This window comes from Hesperophylax consimilis, chromosome 13 (genome assembly GCF_061612785.1).
Source record: "Hesperophylax consimilis isolate HC1 chromosome 13, BYU_Hcon_1.0, whole genome shotgun sequence".
NCBI classification, from domain to species: Eukaryota; Metazoa; Arthropoda; class Insecta; order Trichoptera; family Limnephilidae; genus Hesperophylax; species Hesperophylax consimilis.
In genome coordinates, this window is record NC_142848.1 from 35266149 (window position 1) to 35291688 (window position 25540).

The window sequence follows — 25540 nt, forward strand, 5'->3', positions numbered from 1 at the left end:
AATTCTCCATCTCCGGTGTAGAGGCGCTCCCTGCTACTGGGCAACGGCCTGGACAAGAGTGTTGTCCGATCTCTGGTAGCGCTGACTCGTCCCGGCTATTCTGTGGCGCATTAAAGCAGCGAACCCATGCACCCTTCCTTCGGTGAACATCTGTGAGGCGCTGCATCGCCAGGAGAGGCCAAATAGGGCTCTGTATGCGTGGTTGTACTGTACTCGGAGTGTGTTCATGACGCCTTGTGTGTATGTCGTCCATAGCTCGCCAGTGTAGAAGCTCATACAATATGTTTGGAAAAGTTGCTTCTTCACTGGAGGACTGCATTTGTTGAATCTCCTGGCAAGCATGTTAGCTCGCACACTCAGTACTCTTCTTTGACGTTCTATGTCTTTTTTATCATTTAGGTCATCGGTGATGACATGCCCCAAATATTTGATTTCGCTGCAAATTGTCAGGTTGGCCCCGCCGAGACGTACGGGTGGAATGACAGTGGGACCAGTATTTGCTTTAAATATCAGCAGGGATGACTTTTTAGCATTGTACAACAGCCCATGACTGTCAACGTAAGCTTCGCATATTGCCAGAAGTTTTCTCATCGCTCTTATCGATGGAGCTAGTATGACCATGTCGTCTGCATAGCTAATATTGTTCATACATACACCGGCAATATGGCATCCGATTCTTGTCGTATTTAGTGTTTTACTAAGTTCATCCATATACACGTTGAAAAGCACTGGGGACATTGAGCCTCCTTGTCTAACGCCGCACTTTAATTTGGCTGCTTCTGATAGGCTTTCATTCCTGACAAAGTTTTCCTGTTGGTTGTACCATGTTCTCAATATATTAACAATTTGTGGTGGAACTTGTCGTTCGGTCAGTTTTTTCCACAACGCATTATGACAAACCCTGTCAAAGGCTTTGCTTAAGTCTAGGAAGCATGCGTACACCGTTGTTTTTCTGGCTTTATAGTATTCGATTGTTTGTTTCATGCTATATATGGTCGTATCAGTAGAGCATCCAGCTTTGAAGCCCATTTGAGAGTCCTCTGTATTGAGCTTGTCTTCCGTTAAATTTAAGATGACCTTTTCGAAGATTCTTGCAATTATTGTGGCAAGAGATATGGGTCTGTAATTAACAGATGATGTCAAGTTCAACTGGCGGCTTTTTGGGATCGGTATTATTATTGTTTTGGACAGCTCTTTCGGAATGTGTCCGAGGCCGATCATGGCAGTGAAGAGAGAGGCAAGCAGTATTGTTAAATACTCCCCCGCATGCTTTACATGTTCTATGACTAGTCCATCGTGACCTGCAGATTTACCACCTGCCATGTTGCGTATTGCTCGCTGGATCATCTCAGGTAATATGACGATGGACGGCTGTTGTTCTGGTTGATGCGTTGTTGTCTCAATCTCTTTAACCATTATTTGCGGTTGATCTGGTGCGGAGCAGAATGTATTTCTGAAAACTTCAGCAATATCTTTATTTACAGATTTTCCATCAATCTGGCTCGGTGCTGTGTATTTCGCTTTCAATACGGCATTGGTTTTATTCCAGAAAGATGAAAAATTCTTGCATTCAAAGCTGTTCGCTATTTTGTCCATTTTGTTCTGCTCAAAGCTTCTTTGACAATTCTTATATTTTTTCTTAAAAAGCAATCTGGTTTCTTTTCTCGCTCAATGATTCATGATTACAATAAATACATGGGAAGAGTGGACCAATCTGACAAAATGCTCAACGTGTATTTGGATGAACGAAGAACATAAAATTCTAGAAAAACATTGCATTCAACATATTCGGAAGAATGGTGCTAAACGCTTATGTTTCATATAAAACCAATACTACAGGAAAAAAATCACTTCAAATGATTTCAATATATATCTGAAATTATAGAAGGTATTGAAAAAGAATGGATTTTTTTTATTTTAACCAGTGGCGGCTCGTGACTTTTGGGTTACTAGAGTGCTAATATTACGAAAAATGGCTTAATTGATGTTGTTGTAGCTGAAAACTATTTTTTATTTTTTTTTCGAAAATTGATTTTTTGTATGAAGATTTTCAGGAATTCCGTGCGGCGCACGGCTATACTGAAATTTCCTGAAAATCTTCATACAAAAAATCGATTTTCGAAAAAAAAATAAAAAATCATTTTCAGCTATAACAACATCAGAAATGCCATTTTTTATAATATTAGCACTCTAGTACACCCAAAAGTCACGAGCCGCCACTGATTTTAACTCCACACAGGAGGCCCTGAAGAAAATAATTTCCCTCAGGGCCTATGTCATCTTTGGGGATGCTGTGTGGAGGGTCTTTTTGTGGAGAAGAAGGAGTGAACATGGGTCTTGAAGAGTCCCATGTTGTAGGAGGGAGGAAACACAGAGGCCGGCAGTTCGTTCCACAGTCGAGCTGTTGAACTTAAGAACGAATCGTAGAAGCGACCCGTTCTCATGTGACAAATGTCGACCGTGTACAAATGTTGGGCGCGCGTTTGGCGTGTATCCCGACTACGCACCGGTGCTGAAGGGATCAATGACGCTAGTTCCTCAGAGCATCTTCCATTGTAATACCGATAGAACAAGGACAGCATACCTACCCGACGCCTGTGCTCTAAAGATTGCAGTCCGTCTGTTAAGATTGGGGAATCTATCAGACGGACCGCCCGTTTTTGTACAGAGTCAAGGGTTTTTTTCAGGTATTTAGGGGCTCCGGACCAGAGATGGCTACCAAATTCGACAGTAGGGCGCACTTGCGATTTGTACAGGGTCAGCAGTTGTGTACTATTAAAGTATCTGCGGGCCCTGTACAGTACGCCCAGCTTCTGAGAGGCCAACTTTACTCTGGCTTCGATGGAGCCCCCGTACCTGAGCTGGTCACTTATAGTTACACCAAGCATATCAATGGAAGGCCTGTTCGGAAGATTTCTTCCGTTGAAGGAGACTAGATTATCATTTGGATCCCTTTTAGACGTAATCAGACAGGATTGGGTCTTTGAAACATTAAATTTTCATTAAAAATCACGAGATTATTTTTACCCCAGGAGGAAATACTCTCGAGATAACCGTCCATTCTCTGCTTCAAAGCCCTCCGAGCCGTTGGAGTTTGTGTGCTCTTTGGGGGCTTATCAAACAAAAAGCTATCATGAACTGTACTGTCATCCGCGTAACAATGAATCGGTGCACATGTCAAAAGGTCATTGATGTGCAACAAAAACAAAGTCGGAGACAGAACCGATCCCTGTGGGACGCCAGCATTTATAGTGTGAGGAAGAGGTGAAACCGTCAGCAACCGCCTGAATCGACCTATCCCTTAAAAAGTCAGCAATCCACGTACACAGGGATGCGGAAAGTCCGTAAGAAGGCAATTTGTTGACAAGTCCTCGGTGCCAGACCCGGTCAAAGGCCTTGGATATGTCTAGTGTGACCGTTTGGGTCTCACCGTGACGTTCCAGGCACCGCCCCGAACATGCGTCATATACGCGAGAAGATCACCCCACGAGCGGTTCCGCCGGAATCCGTATTGACGGTTGTTAGTAATTTTGTTCTTCTCGAGGTATGTGAGCAGTTTGTCGTTGATCACACGTTCCATCACTTTGGACAGAACTGATGTGATCGCTATGGGACGGTAGTTGGCCGGGTTGGCTCACAAAAGTAGTGAACCGATACAACCAGCTTCATCCGATAAAAAAATTGGTTTAGAATAATTACCCGGCTGCAATTTACGCCAGTGTATAGTGTGCAGCAAAGCAAATAAGATAAGGCGATCCAATCTCAAATGCGCTCGCTGTAAAAAGAGACTATATGGATTTTGCGCGACAAAACACAATGTGAAGTGAAATAATCTTATATTTTTTGTATTTGTAAATTTATAGTTTTTTTTAATTAGAACTATAATATTTTACTTGTAAAATTTCATCTTTACTTGTATAATTTCAAAAAAATCATGAAAATTGATTGATATTTGTGCAAATTATTGCATTTTTATTGAATACCATACTTTTTTTATTTAAAAACACAGAATATCTGTAGCATTTTATATACATACTTGCAAAATAAGCATAGCACTAAAAGGGTTAATCTAAGAATATTGACCTTTCTGCTGTCAATACCACATAGGAGTCCCAAGTTTGTTGCCAGTGGACCATGGCAGTCGCATTTAGGGATGAAGCCAGTGGGGTGGGGAAGAATATAATAGAGATTGGCAATAAGACAGCTAATCCTAATTCAAATGTTTAGATGTAATAAATGCGGGATGATTAACAACGTAGAAGAAAGTCCCTTCCATTAATTCCCCGGAGGCACATCTGTGCTGAACCAAGTGACTCCCGATGCCATCGACTTGCCGGATAATCTCAGAATCCCACTTTGTCCTCTAACTGTCCCCAACCATAGGAAGAAGAATTAATATTGGATGTAAACATGCAAAGAAACAAAATAATTTTTCAATAAAAGGTTCACATTCGTTTAATATTAAATATATTCATGGTAAAATTATAAAAAAAGTAAATAAACTATTACTGTAAAGTTGTATTACAACAACTTGTAGAGGTACGGAATAGCAAGCTCTGCGGCTTCCTGTTCCACTGCTTGTGTGGCAACATTATTTACTTATTCCATGCATGGACAAAACAAACAAAACTTTATTGTGTTTCGTCAAAATATTAAATTAAGATTACTGATAAATATTTAGTTTTGTAACACTGTTACGCATAAATCTAGAGGATATAATATATTTTATAATGAAACATAACACAAGTTAGTAGGCAAGGCCAGCTTTCTGTCGACACTTCTGCATTAAGGCACGGAGAGTGAACTGCTTCCTCGAGAGGGCGCGCACCTGCTTCAGGAAGGAGTCCAGATCCACCACGTCCGTGCGCAGAGCTTCTCCCATGTAGTAAATGGCGTCCTCAGTGGTGGCCTCCTCGGCAAAGGCATTCAGCAGCTGGTTGTATAGAGGAGCGGTGGTCATCACCGCTTCGTCAGGATCCACTCCGTCTTGGTCTGTCAGTTTGGAAATACTTCTTTCTAACTCTTGTTCCTTCTCTTCCAAGATTCCAATGTTCTTGTCCAGTTCACATTCTTCCCTCGCGAGGCGGGACATTATGTCATCAAGCTTCTGCTTTCCGTCGGCAAGTTCTTGCTGAGTTCGTCGCAAGGTTTCAAGTTCGGCTTGGTTTTGAGAGAAGTGTTCGCGCAGACGACGTCTCAGTTTATCCTCCACGGCTGAACGGAGAGAGGCCTGGATGTGTTCTTCTGTTATAGTTCCTCCGGAGGCATTATCCGACACAGGCTGCACACTGGGATACCCCCCATAGGGAGTGTTGGTGGGCTGCGCATTGGGGTAAGGGTAAGGATTGTTGTAGGAATTGTAGCCGCCCCCACCGCCGCCGCCGCCGCCATAGGATGGATAGGGAAGGTTGCCAGCCGGAGGGTACGGTGTAGAGGACGCACCCGGATACGGCATCGGAGGATACGGAGTGTAGTTGGTGGGAGCCGGCCCCCCGGGCTGAGGCATGAACGAAGACGTGGGGTACGGAGGTTGGTTGTTGCCGGCGACTTTTGGTTTGGCGTAGACAGGAGGAGTCTCACTGAATGTTTGGCACATAATCCGGATGAGTTTCAATAAGTTGGAATTCCCAGATTTCCATTCGTGCAAATATGGCAGATAGATTCTTCCGTTGTAGTCGACACATTTCGATACTTTGATGGCCATGTCTGCTGTTGGTTTCACAAAGCAGAGAGGGGCATGGGCAGGGTGGGTGTCCATCAACCAAATGCAAACTGGTATGTTGTAAGAACTGCCTTTGTATAGAACTGGAACTGTTCCTTCCATATTGACAAGTTCGAGGCAGGTGCCATCGTTAAACATGAATGATTCGAACTTGAACGTCAAACTCTTGTGTTGTTGAATTACGTTCAAAACTTCTCTTTTCGTTACATCAGGATGTTTATATTTCGTCAGAAATTGTTTCAGTTTCGCTTCGTCAGACATTTTTAGATTGTGGAACAGATGACCGTGAATAAAATTCTACGCACAATATTGATTGCATTTATCTATTATTCACTCGAGGAAAATATTCGCACAAGACACTTCAAAATGGGGATCCTTTTTGTCAGATTTTTACGAAGTTTTGTCAGTTGTCATCGGAATTTGCAAATAGTCTATTTTTATTTGCTTTCTATGATTTTCCACAGTTGTAAATACTTTTTTTATACCAACTTCACGTACATATTACAACATGTTAAAGTATTTGATATTATAATTTTCTAACGTGAGCAAATGTCTATACTTTTTTACTCGGTCCCTAAAAAATACAGGTAGGGTTATGAATTTTAGCGATGCAAATGAACTTTTTATATGGCAGCACTGAAATTTCTATGATATAACCAGAGACAAAAAAAAACAATATTAAACAACAACTGTCAAAGAATCGAGTTGAAGCGAAATCCAAGAAAATGCATTTCATGTATAATTTCGAGTGCTTGTCGCTTTCATCTTGAAACCCTCGATGTAATTTATAGTTTTACTGAATTGTGCTTATATTAAAGTCAACATATCAAAATGGCAGACGTGAGAGATATTTTAGATCTCGAGCGGCCGGTGACGCCGGAGTTAACGAGGGATTCTATACTCAACGCCGAGAAGCTGAAGAAGAGGAGCTATGTCTCGACCAAGGCAGCCAAGAGACCAGAGGGAATGCACAGGGAGGTGTTTGCATTGTTGTACAATGATAATTCTGATGCTCCCCCGCTATTGCCAACAGATACTGGTACGATATTAATTCAATATCTATTCACAGCCGTGCTTTGATTCATTTGAATTATTGAAAATATTAGCGCACCTCTCAGCCCAATTGTTTTATCTAAATTGGCATACGAATCCAAACTATGCTCAGTCGCATAAGAGATAATTTCGTTTTATTATTTCACTGTCTTATTTATGCAACTGATTTTATTGTGCAGAAATGCTTGGTTTGATTTTGCTCCACTTCAACATTCACATTTCCTACAGCTATTTGTCCTGTAGTGTCTTGCTAGTAGTTCTAGCTCCCTCAGAGAGTTTCTGTCAATATATTCTATTGCCTGGTTTGTTTAGGAGTACTTTAGATTGCCTTGTTCCGGGTGTTTTTCCCATCCCTTCTAGTTGAATGTTTTGTATTATTTATTTATTCATACCTTGAAGGCTTTTACATGTATTCATTGTTATAGGAAATTGTTCAGGAGTACAATAGTAAATTTATAGTACGCAAGATAATAAACTGAGTATGAACAATATAAGCAGGTACAATACAAGTTATCATAGAGATTTATGTTGTACAAAGGAGTTCGATAATTGTATATAATAGCAAGTACTTAAGTTAAGGTACCATGAAAGTAGTTATAGAGCAATTTATATTTAAAAAATTTATATAAAAAGGTTAATTTCATAAGGTTAGGTTTTAAAATTAGGAAAATTGTTTTCTTAATTTACTAATAGATGTCTATAGTGAAATCCTAATCTAACCTTACCTAACCCTAAAAAAATATGTAGTGGTCGATAACCCACAAGAATTGGAACATGCTGTCTATCAGTGCCCTCACTGTTTTTGCGCTAAAATTGTCAAATTAAGCCAAATCTCGACGGTATGAGAAGTAATTATGAACTTACCTTGGGGCAAACGTATTATGCTTCATTTTAGTTGAAATAATAAAGGAAAAACATGGAAAAAAACAGAAAATAGTTTGAGATCGACATTTATTAACAAATTATAAGCGGCCATGTTGATTTCGCTATATGCACAGCGACTAGTCGACAGGGGGCGTGGCCAACATATCCGAGCATACCCGAGGTGTTCCGAGTTGCAAAATCAGTGAAACGCGGTGGGTGGTGAAACGAAACGTCAGAAATGGCGTTGTAATAATATAATGTAAACAAACCTTTTTAGAACTACGCTAGGTTTGTGTAACATGGTTTGTGATACAAAAGAAAGTGCCCCCTTTATAGCGCCTGCTCGCGTCAAGGCAAGAAAAACATCCCAGTTTTCAAGTAGTTTAGCGGCTACGCTAGGTTTGTGTAACATGGTTTGTGGTTCAAAAGAAAGTGTCCCCTTAATACCGCCTGCTCGCGTCAAGGCAAGAAAAACATCCCAGTTTTCAATTAGTTTAGCGGCTACGCTAGGTTTGTGTAACATGGTTTGTGATTCAAAAGAAAGTGTCCCCTTAATACCGCCTGCTCGCGTCAAGGCAAGAAAAACATCCCAGTTTTCAATTAGTTTAGCGGCTACGCTAGGTTTGTGTAACTTGGTTTGTGATTCAAAAGAAAGTGTCCCCTTAATACCGCCTGCTCGCGTCAAGGCAAGAAAAACATCCCAGTTTTCAATTAGTTTAGCGGCTACGCTAGGTTTGTGTAACTTGGTTTGTGATTCAAAAGAAAGTGTCCCCTTAATACCGCCTGCTCGCGTCCAGGCAAGAAAAACATCCCAGTTTTCAATTAGTTTAGCGGCTACGCTAGGTTTGTGTAACATGGTTTGTGATTCAAAAGAAAGTGTCCCCTTAATACCGCCTGCTCGCGTCAAGGCAAGAAAAACATCCCAGTTTTCAATTAGTTTAGCGGCTACGCTAGGTTTGTGTAACATGGTTTGTGGTTCAAAAGAAAGTGTCCCCTTAATACCGCCTGCTCGCGTCAAGGCAAGAAAAACATCCCAGTTTTCAATTAGTTTAGCGGCTACGCTAGGTTTGTGTAACTTGGTTTGTGATTCAAAAGAAAGTGTCCCCTTAATACCGCCTGCTCGCGTCAAGGCAAGAAAAACATCCCAGTTTTCAATTAGTTTAGCGGCTACGCTAGGTTTGTGTAACATGGTTTGTGATTCAAAAGAAAGTGTCCCCTTAATACCGCCTGCTCGCGTCAAGGCAAGAAAAACATCCCAGTTTTCAATTAGTTTAGCGGCTACGCTAGGTTTGTGTAACATGGTTTGTGGTTCAAAAGAAAGTGTCCCCTTAATACCGCCTGCTCGCGTCAAGGCAAGAAAAACATCCCAGTTTTCAATTAGTTTAGCGGCTACGCTAGGTTTGTGTAACATGGTTTGTGATTCAAAAGAAAGTGTCCCCTTAATACCGCCTGCTCGCGTCAAGGCAAGAAAAACATCCCAGTTTTCAATTAGTTTAGCGGCTACGCTAGGTTTGTGTAACTTGGTTTGTGATTCAAAAGAAAGTGTCCCCTTAATACCGCCTGCTCGCGTCAAGGCAAGAAAAACATCCCAGTTTTCAATTAGTTTAGCGGCTACGCTAGGTTTGTGTAACATGGTTTGTGATTCAAAAGAAAGTGTCCCCTTAATACCGCCTGCTCGCGTCAAGGCAAGAAAAACATCCCAGTTTTCAATTAGTTTAGCGGCTACGCTAGGTTTGTGTAACATGGTTTGTGATTCAAAAGAAAGTGTCCCCTTAATACCGCCTGCTCGCGTCAAGGCAAGAAAAACATCCCAGTTTTCAATTAGTTTAGCGGCTACGCTAGGTTTGTGTAACTTGGTTTGTGATTCAAAAGAAAGTGTCCCCTTAATACCGCCTGCTCGCGTCAAGGCAAGAAAAACATCCCAGTTTTCAATTAGTTTAGCGGCTACGCTAGGTTTGTGTAACTTGGTTTGTGATTCAAAAGAAAGTGTCCCCTTAATACCGCCTGCTCGCGTCAAGGCAAGAAAAACATCCCAGTTTTCAATTAGTTTAGCGGCTACGCTAGGTTTGTGTAACTTGGTTTGTGATTCAAAAGAAAGTGTCCCCTTAATACCGCCTGCTCGCGTCCAGGCAAGAAAAACATCCCAGTTTTCAATTAGTTTAGCGGCTACGCTAGGTTTGTGTAACATGGTTTGTGATTCAAAAGAAAGTGTCCCCTTAATACCGCCTGCTCGCGTCAAGGCAAGAAAAACATCCCAGTTTTCAATTAGTTTAGCGGCTACGCTAGGTTTGTGTAACATGGTTTGTGATTCAAAAGAAAGTGTCCCCTTAATACCGCCTGCTCGCGTCAAGGCAAGAAAAACATCCCAGTTTTCAATTAGTTTAGCGGCTACGCTAGGTTTGTGTAACATGGTTTGTGATTCAAAAGAAAGTGTCCCCTTAATACCGCCTGCTCGCGTCCAGGCAAGAAAAACATCCCAGTTTTCAATTAGTTTAGCGGCTACGCTAGGTTTGTGTAACATGGTTTGTGATTCAAAAGAAAGTGTCCCCTTAATACCGCCTGCTCGCGTCAAGGCAAGAAAAACATCCCAGTTTTCAATTGGTTTAGCGGCTACGCTAGGTTTGTGTAACTTGGTTTGTGATTCAAAAGAAAGTGTCCCCTTAATACCGCCTGCTCGCGTCCAGGCAAGAAAAACATCCCAGTTTTCAATTAGTTTAGCGGCTACGCTAGGTTTGTGTAACATGGTTTGTGATTCAAAAGAAAGTGTCCCCTTAATACCGCCTGCTCGCGTCAAGGCAAGAAAAACATCCCAGTTTTCAATTAGTTTAGCGGCTACGCTAGGTTTGTGTAACATGGTTTGTGATTCAAAAGAAAGTGTCCCCTTAATACCGCCTGCTCGCGTCAAGGCAAGAAAAACATCCCAGTTTTCAATTAGTTTAGCGGCTACGCTAGGTTTGTGTAACATGGTTTGTGATTCAAAAGAAAGTGTCCCCTTAATACCGCCTGCTCGCGTCAAGGCAAGAAAAACATCCCAGTTTTCAATTAGTTTAGCGGCTACGCTAGGTTTGTGTAACATGGTTTGTGATTCAAAAGAAAGTGTCCCCTTAATACCGCCTGCTCGCGTCAAGGCAAGAAAAACATCCCAGTTTTCAATTAGTTTAGCGGCTACGCTAGGTTTGTGTAACATGGTTTGTGATTCAAAAGAAAGTGTCCCCTTAATACCGCCTGCTCGCGTCCAGGCAAGAAAAACATCCCAGTTTTCAATTAGTTTAGCGGCTACGCTAGGTTTGTGTAACATGGTTTGTGATTCAAAAGAAGTGTCCCTTTTATACCTATACTTCACTTCGGGTATGCTCGGATATGTTGGCCACGCCCCCTGTCGATTAGTCGCTGTGCATATAGCGACTCCCATCAAGTTCCCGGCAAAAAGTACGATGTAAAATGGCCGCGAAGTGGGATATTTTGATAAATATGTCATATTTATTTTGAGTGTAAAAATGAAACGAAGTGAAATTTGTTCTAAGTGAAAGCTTTGCACCTGAGAACAATACCACGGGTACAGTTTGAGATCATCAGGAATTAGTAATTGTGTCGGGAAAGTGTTAAATTTTACTGGGCACACGTAGTCAGCATATACCCAAGTTTCGAAGTACCCAAAGATACTTGTGGGTTAGCCCATCACATATTTTTTTAGGGTTAGTTAGTTTTGATAGGTTTGGTTAGGTTATTTTAGCAAATTTTCAAATCTAAATAAAATGTGGTGGGTGATAACCCACAAATACCCACACATCTTTCTTTAACTTTTTTTAATGGTTTGTTTTTCTTATGATAGGCACAGCTTTTCATCCCTTATGTACAGCATGCCACTGCTTTAAATGCATATTTTGATCTAATCTTATATATTTTTTTTTTTTTTTTACAGTAATACCGCACAAGAGTCCCAACTGCTCCCGTCTGGAGCGAGTGAGACTATGGCATCCCCAATTGGGGGTATGTTGTGAGGCTGAGGGTATTGGGGAGGGGAGGGAGATGGGGAAGAGGAAGGTGGGGAAGTACCTGGCTATTCAGATCTGGTCACCAAACACGGCTAAAGCCATTTCAAGCAACGTTTCAATTCTGAATGGTGGTCTTACACCAGGGCGATACTGAGAGTATCTTCCACTCTGGAACGTGCCGCAAATATACTATACAGGGTGTATCGGCACTAACCCGACAAACTTTAACCAGCTATTCCTTAGCACATTTGGAGTAAAAAATGTTATGTGCACTTTGCTGTCCGGTAACGTTTTTTTTTAATAAAAAATTAATTAAACATATTTTCACCACATGTCACCACTGTTTTATCCTTTGTCAAAATTTGAAAGCAACATCGCAACTCTCGCGTGTTGCTGCGAACGAAGCCCGTATTACATAATCCAGTACCAGAAAAGAAATATTTTATTTAACAATAATGATTATTCACATTTTTCGTATGCGAATCACTGATTGTCTTCTTGTATTGTACACATCAGTTTTATTTTTGTATCTAAATTGTTTCACCTCTGGAATGCTTTGGTTTCACCTCTTACGCGTTTCACGTATTAAATAGTCTAATTTTGAAACTAAGAAACTAATTAGTAGATTTCCTGAATTTATAATCGAAGTCCAATAATTCTGAGCACTTTTAAAAACAATTTTCCTCACTTAGGTACTTATCAATAATAATAATTGGATTATTTGAACAGCGCCGTTGTTTTTTAAATCACCGTAAGTGCTCTGTCAAAATGTTACTTGCTAGGCTATCCTACAACGTATATTTTTTAATAAATTTAGTTATTTACAACTTCGCGGAATGTGATTTATGAATATTATTGCTTATGTTAAAAGCCTTCCAGAATTACCGGAATATAACGAGCAGCTTGACACACTTAAGTTTATTTCCACTAATTTGAAGGTACAAAGAATGTATAGTTTTAAAAACAATCCCGATGAATCAAAAAACGGTTCATATAAAACTGCTGCGCAACACACTGAGACAAAGGAAAGCACTCACACAAACGTCATGACTGCATTGGATTGACCACCTGCAAATGAATGCTGCCAGATTGCTAATTTATTTAAACAATAATTATTAAATTTTATTTAAAATATCGCAATTTTTTTAAAAAATCGACAATAAATTACAACTATAATTTAAAAAAAATATTCTTAACCCCACGCTTTTTCGTAATTGATTAATTAATTCAGAATTTAAACGTTGCTTGAAATGACTAGCCGTATTTGGTGACCAGATCTGAATATCCAGGTTCAGAATTTAAACGTTGCTTGAAATGACTAGCCGTATTTGGTGACCAGATCTGAATATCCAGGTTTAGAATTTAAACGTTGCTTGAAATGACTAGCCGTATTTGGTGACCAGATCTGAATATCCAGGTTCAGAATTTAAACGTTGCTTGAAATGACTAGCCGTATTTGGTGACCAGATCTGAATATCCAGGTTTAGAATTTAAACGTTGCTTGAAATGACTAGCCGTATTTGGTGACCAGATCTGAATATCCAGGTTCAGAATTTAAACGTTGCTTGAAATGACTAGCCGTATTTGGTGACCAGATCTGAATATCCAGGTTTAGAATTTAAACGTTACTTGAAATGACTAGCCGTATTTGGTGACCAGATCTGAATATCCAGGTTCAGAATTTAAACGTTGCTTGAAATGACTAGCCGTATTTGGTGACCAGATCTGAATATCCAGGTTTAGAATTTAAACGTTGCTTGAAATGACTAGCCGTATTTGGTGACCAGATCTGAATATCCAGGTACTTCCTCACCTTCCACTCCTTCCCTTAGCCATAAAACTTACCCCAATTCAACATAAAAATTGTTTAAATTATCGGATGTAATGAAATGCATAATAATTAGACCCCAAAATACTTAATTATTCAGGGAAATAAACCCCTGAGTCATCAGTTGGAAATACCAACGACATTAAGTGAAATTAACAATGCAATAATCCTATTATTGCATTGTTTAAAATTTCACTTAATTATTAGCATTAGCAAATAATATTGGGATTAGCAAATAATAATTTACGACAATTTACTCGGAAATCAATAAAGCCAGAATAATAAAAAAAGAAAGTTATCACTTACGTCGTCTGTAAGTGGCTTTACCAAAGTTTGATAATGCCGTCAGAAGGTGAAACAGCTGTCACGCGTAATAATAATTACAACTAGCAGAACTTGTTTATAAACACACTGTTTTTATAAATTTTTTAATAAGACTGTTAAAATAAAAAAAATCTCTAAATTGAAATGGAGTTCTACAAACTAAACTTAAAATCAAATAAATTTATTGCGAAGGTTCAAAGTACTGTACTGTAATATTATATTAAATAATTTTTACGTGTTTAATTATTGTTTAAAGTCAGATTAAAGCGATTAAAAAACCCACCTGGCAATTCTTATTCGAGTTTCGTTGTTTTTACGTATTGGCGCGCTTACAAGCATCAGTCGTCTCATTTTTAACCATTAATATTTAGTGTGTAGGAAAGAGAGAAGACGCTTTTCGACACACTTGTCGAAAAACTTGTTGAATGCCGACGGGCATACTCTTCTACAGATTTTATTAAATATTGATATGTAGGTAATATTGATGTGTAAATGAATGACATTGTGAGAATTTTACCAATAAATAATAAATGAAAATGCGGACATGTAGTTTATGTTAATTTTTTTATTGGAGCATTTGTTCGAAGTGACTACCATTATTTTCGATGCAAGCGTGTAGTCTTGTTATATTTTGATTATTTAAGTTTGCAGGATTTGCTTTAATTTCTGCAGCGGCTTCCATCACTCGTTCGAGCAGTTGCTCTCTTGAGGCTATTGGCTTAGCATACACTTTTTCCTTGAGAGCCCCCCACAGGTAGTAATCCAGGGGGGTCAGGTCGGGTGATCTTGGTGGCCAAGCAATGGCCGGACTTCCACGGCCTATCCAACGACCAGGAAACTCGACATCCAAGTAGTTCCGCACGGCAATCGAATAGTGTGGTGGGGCTCCATCGTGCTGGAACCACATTCTCCGTAGTAATTCGAGGTTCACATCTTCCAGAATCTCGCCCAGTTGCACTTGTAAGAACTCCAAATACATCGGTCCATTTAGTCTGGGAGGCAACTCGATTGGACCGAGTATTTGATTTCCCAGGATTCCTGCCCACATGTTGATGGAAAATCTGTCCTGGCTCGACGACTCCCGAACAAGCTTGGGGTTTTGTTCAGCCCAATGGTGCAAGTTGTGCACATTTAGCACTCCTGTTTTAGTGAACTGTGCTTCGTCGGTAAACAATATGTTTTTCATGAAGTCTGCATCTCTTATGACATTATGCAGCATTCTTCTGCAGTACACGACTCTGGAAAAGTGGTCATTCTCCATGAGGCCTTGGCAGCGCCTATAGTGAAAAGGTTTGAGCCCGTGCTTCTTCAGAACTCTCCATACCGCCATGTGTTCCCTGTGTCCTATCATCAGAGCGACCCGACGCACGGACAGCGTGGGGTCTTCGGTAATTAAGTTCAGGATTCTCTCCTCAACTGCCACAGGAACGATGTTGTGTCCTCCGCCGGCGCCTTCAATCCGTCCGATGCCACAGTCACGCAATTGTTGATACATCTGAAACAAAACAACAAATAACAACTGCTTTTATTATTCAGCTCAGTAATAATGTCAAATAAACAATCGCGGGCTTTTTCACTCATTTTATTTTTAAAGAACACTTATTTTAGGCACATATCAGAAAACTTACGTTTTCTCTTCATTTATTTCATTTTTTTATAGTAAAATGTATAACAAAGTGTTTTAAATTATAATTTTCTTAACTAGGTACGGTTGATATCTTGGATTCACAGGGGTGAAATTGAATTCAAGTAATTTAAATAATCCCATGGTGAGAAAGGGAGTGAATTCAATTGCAGTGAATGATGCATTTATTAGAGATTAAAATTAATTAACTTTTTAAAACGCCGTTTAGTGACCACTGAACACAAATCACCTAAAGTACAATTTACATTTTTAAAGTTGGTGGCCCCTTGTTATGTTTTTAATGTTCCCAGTTTAAATTTCAAAAGCGCTTTTTGGCATTATCAATGAATGTAAATAGTTTCAATAAACAATTGATAGGGTACAAACCTGGACAAAGGTAGCATGGTGTGGGACGCGTCTTCCAGGAAACCTCATGCGATACTCCCTTACGGCTGCTCGTGAATTTCCATTGCAAAATCCATAAACAAAAACAATATCTGCTTGCTCGGCAGGTGGATAATTGAGGGGCATATTTCAACAGTAAAAACTTAGATAACAAAACAAAAACGAAACTAGAAACTTGATGACATGCGAACTCCCAAAACAGCACTGACCACTGATACGAGACGGGGTGGCGGGAACCACACGGGACTTGAGACAGAATATGTGTGAAAGAGATGACAGTAGCGCGGCGTTGCCAATTATTTTACCCCTATACTGTGGGCAGTAGCGGAGTGTGGAAATTTTATTTATTTTTTGTTTTTAAAAGAAAAAAAATGTTACCGGACAGCAAAGTGTACATAACATTTTTTACTCCAAATGTGCTAAGGAATAGCTGGTTAAAGTTTGTCGGGTTAGTGCCGATACACCCTGTATATTATTTTAAATTAATTAATTGTGAAATAACACAAATTAATCAAATAAAATTTATTTGCGCACGCCGGGTTCGAACCCGCGACCTTCGGATCTGTAGTCAAAAGCGTATACCACTAGACCACGCCGGCCGTCAAATAATATGTTAATTGTGTTTGAATAATATTCAATGTCTTGAAATTTCCTTGTTTATTATATGAATCTCCGTTACAGGCAAGGGTTATAAGCAGGTGAAGGCTAAGCTGGGCATGAGAAAAGCCCGGCGATGGGTTTGGACGCCCTTCACCAACCCTGCACGGACGGACGGGGCTGTGTTCCATCACTGGAAGCGGATATCCGATGAACCCCGAGAGTATCCATTCGCCCAGTTCAATAAGGTAAACATCTCAACACCGGTTGGTAAACACGATTCCAAAACAAAACAGAAAGCAAATATACCTATTTTATTTTAGTAAATTGTTACAATAACAATAATTATTGTTTTTCTAGCAAGTGTCGGTGCCGAGCTACTCAGAAGCAGAATACTCCTCGCACCTGCGCAGCGAGGAGTGGTCCAAGGCGGAGTCAGACCACCTCATGGAGCTGTGCCGGCGCTTTGACCTGCGCTTCCTCGTCATCGCTGACCGCTGGGATCGGGCCGCCTTCCGGGACCGCTCCGTCGAGGACCTCAAAGAGAGGTACTACCAGGTCTGCGCTGTTCTCACCAAGGTAATCCATCTTTGACTGCATATTGATTCTTTTGGCCGGATGTGGTTTTAGTCCCACGGAATTATAAGAGTCCCACTTCCGACAGTTGGGACACTTATAACTCGTAGTCTCGTCAGCTGAAATACGAAAATGCATTTAATCCTATGTCTAGTTATTATTTACATTTTATTTTTATTATTATAAGTGATTTTGTCATTCCTGTTAAGGTAAAAGGTAACAGTTGGTACGGCCATGCACAGGGTGGCGCTAGTGACAGAAGGCCATTCACTTTTGACGCAGAACATGAAAAGAGAAGAAAAGAACAACTAAGGAGGTTATTTGATCGCACACAGGACCAGGTAAATACCACCCACAATACATAAACCACACATGTATAAGATCATACAGATCAGAGGTTCCCAATCTTTTCTGGCTCTCCGCCCACTTTTCAAGTATATTTTTCCTCTTGTTTAAACTTATGTAGATTAATCTCCGGTGTATGTAAGTTGCCTATTGGGTGACTCTAGACATGGCCCTATTCAATTATTTGATTCACTTGATCGCGCTATATCATCCTCGGGCATTTTAATTACGTTTTTTTTACTATTATTCTGCCATCCCAATTCATAGTATTTTAATTGGGTATTTTTCGTTCTCGGTTTGAAATATGCCATTTTTGATTTGCCACCAAAATGACATTTATGTTTTTGTCCGAATATACCGTTATTGACGTCACACCGGCCAACGTTTGTGACTGCCGTCTTACTTGCGTCTAATGCCGTCTTACTAAACATCTAATTGCATTTTACAAACCATACTGCACACAAATTCTAACGAAATTACAAAATTTTACAATTAATTACAATACGAAATACTCATTTCATATTATTATACATAATTTTTGAACACATATAGTACTACACTTATTTTTCTATTTTTATATTACTCGTTTTTTTTTATTACTCTTTTTTTTTTAGTTACTGTTATCTCCATTGCTACTATTTTTCTTATTATTTTTATTTTACTATTTTTTACTAAACATTTGGTTTATATATAAATTGTTAATTACCAGCCTCAGAACAGACTTTGTCTAGTGAGGAGGGTAATGAAAAAAAAACATCTGTACAGAACCAACCTTAAATAAACGCCCGGGTTGCCGGCACTGAAACTGAATGTTTTTAAGTCATAATGACGTAGCCAGTAGGAACTGCTTCAGAATTGCGGCTTTTAAAAACAATAATTATTAATGAAAATTACACATTTTTAGTACGATGATCAGAATCAGAAACATAAATTTTAAATCTTCGCACATTATTAACGATTTTCGTAGTTTTTGAAAATACCGCATTACAATTCCATTTCTGTGAATGCTTTCAGATTGAAGAGGAACTCTCTCTCGTCAATGAGTTGAAAAAGATCGAGGCTCGCAAGAAGGAGCGGGAACGCAAGACACAAGACCTGCAGAAGCTCATCAGTCAGGCAGACCACGGGGGCACCCTGGGGGCAGCGGGGGGCGGGGGGTCCACTCCGGGAGGCGGTGAGGGAGCCAGCGTGGGAGGCGGAGGAAGCGGGGGCATCCCGGCCAGCCTGGCCCGCAGGCACGACAGGAAGGTGCACAAGAAAAAGGTGCCGCAGCATTCGAGGCCTATAAAGGCCATTGATACCATTGTGAGTTGATTCTATGTTTTTCATTAAAAAAACAATTTTGATTGGATAATATTTCATTATTGATGGACAATGTCCACGACAGGGTAGTAAATTCCTGGACTCGACCCGGGAGTTTTTAAAATTTATGAAAGACCACCACTCAGTATCAAATAGCTTTAGACATGTCTGGTGACCAGATCTGCTTAGGTAGATACTTCCTAACCTTTCTCTTCTCTGTCTTCTTCCCTTCCCCACTCCACTCACGACATACACAATGGAGATGTCATGGTCCCACTAGCTTTAAACAGTAGAGGAGCAGTTGGGACTCTTATCCTGTAGGTAATTAGGAAACTTATTTCCCTCAGGCCCTCTTGTGTGGAGTTAGTTGGTAAATCATCTTTGATCTTAAATTTTTTGTTTTTTGCAAATTATTATTACTACTATGTATTTGCAGAGTGTGGAGGGTGCTGGAATAAGGTTCCCCGAGGCGCGAGGATCCGGAGTGTGGCTGCGTTCCCAGCGCATGAAGCTGCCTCCCGGAGTCGGACAGAAGAAAGCCAAGGCCATCGATCAGGCTCTGCAGAACCTCAATATTGGTAAATCATTTTTAATAATTATTCAGATGTTGGTTGTACAGTGATCTGTAGTGAACGGATATGTGTGAACATTGGAGTAGATATATCTTTGACTATCACTTTTAAAAAAAACCATAAGGTTATATCACAACCAAAAGAATGTTTAAACGTCAAATAAGTAGGTATTGTTTTCTTATTTTCATGTTTGTTTTATGCACTTTTATAAACAGACTTTGTCCAGTGAGGTGGATAGCGTGCTTGTACATATACCAATTATAATGCCTTTTGGGAGAATGACTACACTCCTAAACCACCTTTCTTCTGAGATAGACATTTTTCATTTAAACTTCAGTAGAAATAAATATTTTGTTTCACATAAGGCTGCGTCTCTATTGAATTGTTTTTTACCCTTAAGGCGTCTTATCCAGCGGCCGAGAATTCAAATTTCGTTAAAAGACGGTCTCGCGATCGGACGTTTTTTTAGAACGAGATAGAAATACCGAATTCATTCCACTGCCAGCCGTATTCCCGCGCGGCTGATGAAAATGACAGCATGGTTCCGATGAAATAACAATTATTGTTGTTGATTTCTCGGTTGTAGCTTTAAAAAATATTAAATATGTTGAATTATACCCATGCAATAGTGAATTGAATAGAAATTATGAACAAAAACATGATTTGAATCGCACATCACAAATCAAAATTTATTTGGTTCGTGGCATTTTTTGACCACCAATCACAAACAGTTTCATGTACTTTGGCATAAGTTTTAACATTTATACATGGAACATCGATGATAAACATAAACTCCTGATAGTCCATAGTTGATTCTTTTCCCTGGAAATTAAACAACAAAAAATTATCGCTAAATGTTACAAAAAATGTATGCATATTATGACTGATTCGTTCGAACGACCCTGTAGCATATAAGTACGTACAATGTACACGGATAATTAAATATCACGAACCCTTGTTTTTTCTAAAAATATATCTCCCACATACGTTTTTGATGTCGTAATTTGAGTTTTCTAATAAAACTTTATTCCAAGGGTATTTTCCTCCCCATTTTTAAGCGAGGATTTTTCGTCACAAAACGCGTGCTCGGATTTATTTATTAGTTATTTTATTTTAAATAAAAACAAAAATCTTATACCTACTTTTGGTAGATAATTTTTTGTTTGTTTATGCTGTATAATTATATAATTTGAAATATTTGTTGTGTAATACAAATTCACCTTTGAAAATGCAACAAATCTGCGGATCGACCAACGGTAACACTTTATTATGATATGATAATAACATTATTTTTCAAAATTTAACGTCTTGCTTTACTAGATAAAATAACGATCTTTCAAAATTAATTTGTGTTTTTTTGAAGAAAAGTGTACGTCTAAAATTGGCCTAAAAAATGACAAATTTTATGTCAAGTCTACCTATTTCATATAATAATAATATAAGGGTAATATTTTGCAAATATCTCAAAGCCAAATATAGTATTGAAATAATTGACAGGCATCTACAATGTTAACGTTTTACTTAGGAATTTTTATAGACTATCGAAATGCTTCAAAACCTATCTGTACACACTGCGCATTGCAGTGCACCTGAAATAGTCATGATTTCACTGAACTGCTATTGTAGTTGGATGGATCCTACGGGGTTAATTTAATGGTTGTTAACCCATTGGCATCCGAAAAATTGGCCCTCACCTCCGAATTAATTTTGTACCAAAATTTTAAAATCTGCAGTGGTGTACTAAATCTAATATAACTCTAAAACCCTATGTTTAAACCTAATAATTTTGTTTAACTTCTATATTGAATCAAGTTATGCAAAAAATATATTTAGAGTTTAAAAAAAATATATATTAATGTGAGTTAGTGTGGATATAAAAATTACTTAAAAAAAAAGTTTTTTTCTTATTTTTTTTTTTACTTAGTTACAAAAATGTTGAACATTGGTCAATCTTAGTGGCATAACTTTTATTTACGCATATAATATATGTACAATGAAAAAATTAATTTTGTACAATAGTCCTCAAAAGCATTCACCTTGAGTTTTTTAACAATACCAAAACCACTCACCATTTTTAAAAATCACTACGACTCCGGTCGCTAACAAAATTTAATTTGTAATTATTAGGGAAAAACTTTACCTACGTATTATTGCCAATACTACGAAATGAATGCTTCATTATCTATTGAGCTGCATATTGGCCCACCGTGCCGGCGTGGTTTGAGTTTAAGACATCAATATACCCCCAACGGGCCGGCGAGGTTTTATGTCAATCGGTTAATGTAATATTATCATGATCTGATTTTTGTTAAATGTTGTGGGATTCACTATATTTCACAATAAATAAATTAATTTTAATAAAAAGAAAATAAATCAGGATAAAAAAAAATATATATATATATCGATGCAATTTTTTTCCTTACAGAAACGAACCCACCGCCCACAGGTGAGATCTGCCAGCACTTTAACGAGCTGCGTTCAGAGCTCTCTCTGTCCCTGGAGCTCAGAGCTGCCCTCGCTTCGTGTGAGTTTGATCTGCAAGCCCTGAGGCATCAGTACGAAGCCTTGAGTCCCGGAAAGGTAAATAATAATTTTCATAATATACTCTGATCTGTAGCCTAGAAATCCCTTGACTTTGTAGAAACGGGCGGTAAGTTACAGTGCAGGCGTCAGGTGGGAATGTCGTCCTTGTTCTACCGGAACTAGCGTAATTGATCCCTTCAGCACCGGTGAACAGTCGAGAAATACTTCAAACCGCGCTTTGTACACAGTTGACATTTTTGGACACATGAGGACGGGTCATTTGTACGCAGTGGTGGCTCGTGACTTTTGTGTGTACTAGATTGCTAGTATTACAAAAAATAGCATTATTGATGTTGTAGCTAAAAAAAACTTCTTTTTTTTATTCGGTTTTTTACTAAATATCGAATTGTCCAAAAAAATAAACGTTTTGGACTAAACAACAACAATAATGTCAAACGTAGCACTCTATCACACTCAAAAGTCACGAGCCGCCACTGTTTATACAACCCGTTTTAGATTTCGGAATGTTTTACCAGCTTCTGTGTTTCGTCCCCCATACAACATTGGTGTCTTGGAACATTAGATAATCATTGTTTTGTTATTGTGTTTCAGACGTTAACTATCCCAGCTTCCATATCCTCCAGTGTGGAGCAGGACATCAAACCAAATGCAGAAATAATCGACGTAGTGGGGTCCCCTGGCACCCCAGCAATAAACTGAAATCAACGCAGCATTACCTACTCAATATCATTATTAAATAGTATTATGTAAACAGTATAATGTTCAATATCAATCACATATTAAAGCTAGGTACTTGTTCCTTCTATATTATGTAAATAGATTTATAAAAAATAGAATACAGAACTACATTATCGTGCAGCCAGAATTCAATGCTGTTTATTTTTATTTATCTCACTCTTCTTGTGGATAAAATATTTCCTTGATACAGGTAGTTACATACAGGTCTGGCCCTGAGCGAAACGATGTCTGGCGCTGTAGTAGGTGTTATCAGCTCTTTGGTGACTTTGCAAGTCGGCGCCCAGAGTGAAGTACTCCAATTAAGCATGCACAGGACCGGCCCTGCCTAAATTCCACACATCAGTTCAGTTTCATTTGGGTACGCCCTCTTAAAAATTATGCGAAACCGTGCAAGAGTCCTACTGCTCCCGAAGACTATGGCATCCCTAATCGGGACTTTAGTGCGGTGTTCACACAAAATCAAAAATTATAATTCCAGCATTCTCTTATTCATTAAAATGTAGTATTCAATTGCTACACATGCCTTTACATTTTCTTCTCTATACACTGAAACTCTCCAACGAAGTTTTTCAACGGACCAGAAAAAATAATTCTTTAAGATAAATTAGACTATTTTTCAAATCCAGTCTTCAAGGAACCGAAAACCAAACTTCTTAAGCATGAAAACTTTTTAAGTGGGAACTTCTTAAGCGGGTTTTACTGTACAACATTATTTTTACATAACATTTCTACCTATAAAATACATTGAACACTCAAGAAGCGATCTGCGACGCATGCAAGGGCAGATCCAAGATTTTTTTCTGGGAGGGGCACAAGGGTCAGACGGACAAAAATTTTTCTCATATTTGGGATTAAAAAACAACTGTAAAAAATATATTGTAATTTTAATAAAAAGGTTATTAATATGAAAATAGTTAGTTATAAAAAACAAAAAATAATAATAATACATAATGACATTTTTCTTTTGTTTCCTGTATTACCTTGTCTATTTTTAAGCATCTGAGGGGGCACGTGCCTCCCCCCCTCTCCCTAAATCCTGCCTTGGACACACCTATGCATGTTTTGTACTAGACTGAAACGTATCAACAAATATGTACAAACTAGTTAAGAAGTCAATATGGGAATATGTCTAATCAGCATGCGGGAACTAATTGCTTGTGGGAATACTGTACGCTGTACACCATGTACACTGTGCGATAAACCAACTTAATCTAATTTTCAATGCAGTCCTCAAGTTATTATAATTATAATTGAAAAACTTTCTGACTTAGTGTTCATTTTAAATATTTCTAATTATATTTATTAATATAATAAAATTTAAAGTTTGATAGGAGTCTTATTTAGTGAGAAGAAAGGATTAACTTATTTTCAATTCAAAATAACTCAATTACTGTTAAACTTATTTTGTAATCAGAAATGAGCGCATCGGCGGAATGCTGCCGGCTCAGTAAATAAAAATAATAATAAAATTATATTACTACAGATTAATTATTCATTTACAGTACAAGACTAGCAGAGATCCATGAAATGGGAATGTCTGTATTCTTCACACATTTAGTTTAATTTTGAAAATGACAATAAGTTGAAGTCTGAAATTTTGACTGCCTCCGTGGTCGTGAGGTACGGCTCTCGACTAGCAAGCTGGAGGTCGCGGGCTCAAATCCAAATTTATGTTATTCACAATTTACTCATTTAAATTAATATTTTTTTTAATTTTTTTTTTAGTTTTTTTTATTAGTAAAAAAAAGATACACGAATTACATAATATATCAATTACATAATATAATTACACAATATAGTAGGTTATTAATTACATAATATAAGTATTCGATGTACCCCCATAAATAAGCAGGGCTTGTGTGTATGGGGGTGTTGTTATATTTGTTTATATTTGGTACGATTCAGTTCAACTGTTCGGAATACTTTTTAAGGTGGCTTTTGAATTCGTTTATATTTGCATTCATGTTTCTAATTTTTTCTGGTAATGAGTTAAAAAATTTAACTCCGAGATATTCATGGTTGAACTGTCCTATTGTTTTTTTACATTTAGGAGTAGGAAGTAGACATGGGCAGATTCATTCACAATAATGAATCAATTCAGTCTTATTCACCTGGTCAAGTGAACTAATTCATTAAATTCATTCATTTAATTCCTTGATTCGACACTTCATTTTGGTTTTGTACCTAGATTGCTCACATTTAGGAAACTTAAAGAAAGCAATAATGAACCATTTTTCGCATTCACATAAATGTGTTCGTTTTGAAAAAAACATTTTATATAAACACACAAAAAATATCAAATATAGGGATTTATTTTGTACATTGCAGAAGTACATTTATAACTTTACTTAGAAAACCTGTATTTGTAAGCTTTACACTTTATAGCACAGAGTTCTTAAAGCGAGGAGAGCTTTGGAGTAACTTTAGTAAAAAAAGATATGTCGTTCCACAAAATAAACATGTTACAAACTTTTTAATAAATATGTTATTTTACGAACAAAAATAAAAAGTAATTTTACAAGTCACTAATAAAATCGTTGAAATGGGTGCCGCAAAGGCCACGGAAGGCGCAGGGCGCTGGACCTGGAGAGGAATAGTCGGATGTTTATTTTTTAACTCCCATTTCTAAATTGTGGAGCAATGCATCCCTCCATCTACTTCAGAAAAGTAACACTAAAGTTCTATCCTTTTTCTGGAAGACATCTTGGCTATTCAATATGTTGCTTTTTCCTATAAAAAACGAAGGTAAAACATCATTAAACGATACCAAAAATAAAAAGTCCCACTCGATTTTTCTTTTGTGCATAGAAAATTTTTGCTGGCAAACTGAATCCCAAAATAAAAATTATTATTATCTTTCTTCGTAAAACTATCTATATATTTACTACAAAATGTAGGTACGTTAAGATAACCTTTACATAAAAAATATATTATTTTAGGGGCAATGAGATACGTTCTTAAAGCAATTATAAGAACTATATTATTATTATCCCACTTTTGTATATCCGACCCGTTCACCTGGAATAAGCTTCAACCACATATATATTATAT

The 25540-nt window shown here is 38.3% G+C and overlaps 3 protein-coding genes across 3 annotated transcripts; 1 reads left to right on the forward strand and 2 right to left on the reverse strand.

The window, feature by feature from the left end:
* Positions 1-4448: 4448 nt before the first annotated feature.
* TSG101 (tumor susceptibility gene 101) lies at positions 4449-6167 on the reverse strand. Its single transcript, XM_089638708.1, has one exon. The coding sequence runs from the start codon at positions 5981-5983 to the stop codon at positions 4748-4750; it is 1236 nt and encodes a 411-aa protein (XP_089494834.1). The 5' UTR covers positions 5984-6167; the 3' UTR covers positions 4449-4747.
* A 231-nt stretch (positions 6168-6398) lies between these two features.
* Positions 6399-23307, forward strand: DMAP1 (DNA methyltransferase 1 associated protein 1). Its single transcript, XM_089638709.1, has 8 exons — positions 6399-6761; positions 16497-16660; positions 16773-16991; positions 17198-17329; positions 18348-18638; positions 19072-19213; positions 21633-21787; positions 22343-23307. Exons 1-8 carry the CDS (start codon positions 6554-6556, stop codon positions 22448-22450), a joined length of 1419 nt encoding a protein of 472 aa, XP_089494835.1. The 5' UTR covers positions 6399-6553; the 3' UTR covers positions 22451-23307.
* LOC149418910 (uncharacterized) lies at positions 11159-16267 on the reverse strand. The gene is made up of 3 exons (XM_089639049.1): positions 15798-16267; positions 14941-15281; positions 11159-11177 (listed from the first exon to the last, which is right to left on the reverse strand). The coding sequence occupies exons 1-3, from the start codon at positions 15939-15941 to the stop codon at positions 11159-11161; spliced, it is 504 nt and encodes a 167-aa protein (XP_089495175.1). The 5' UTR covers positions 15942-16267.
* Positions 23308-25540: the final 2233 nt, after the last annotated feature.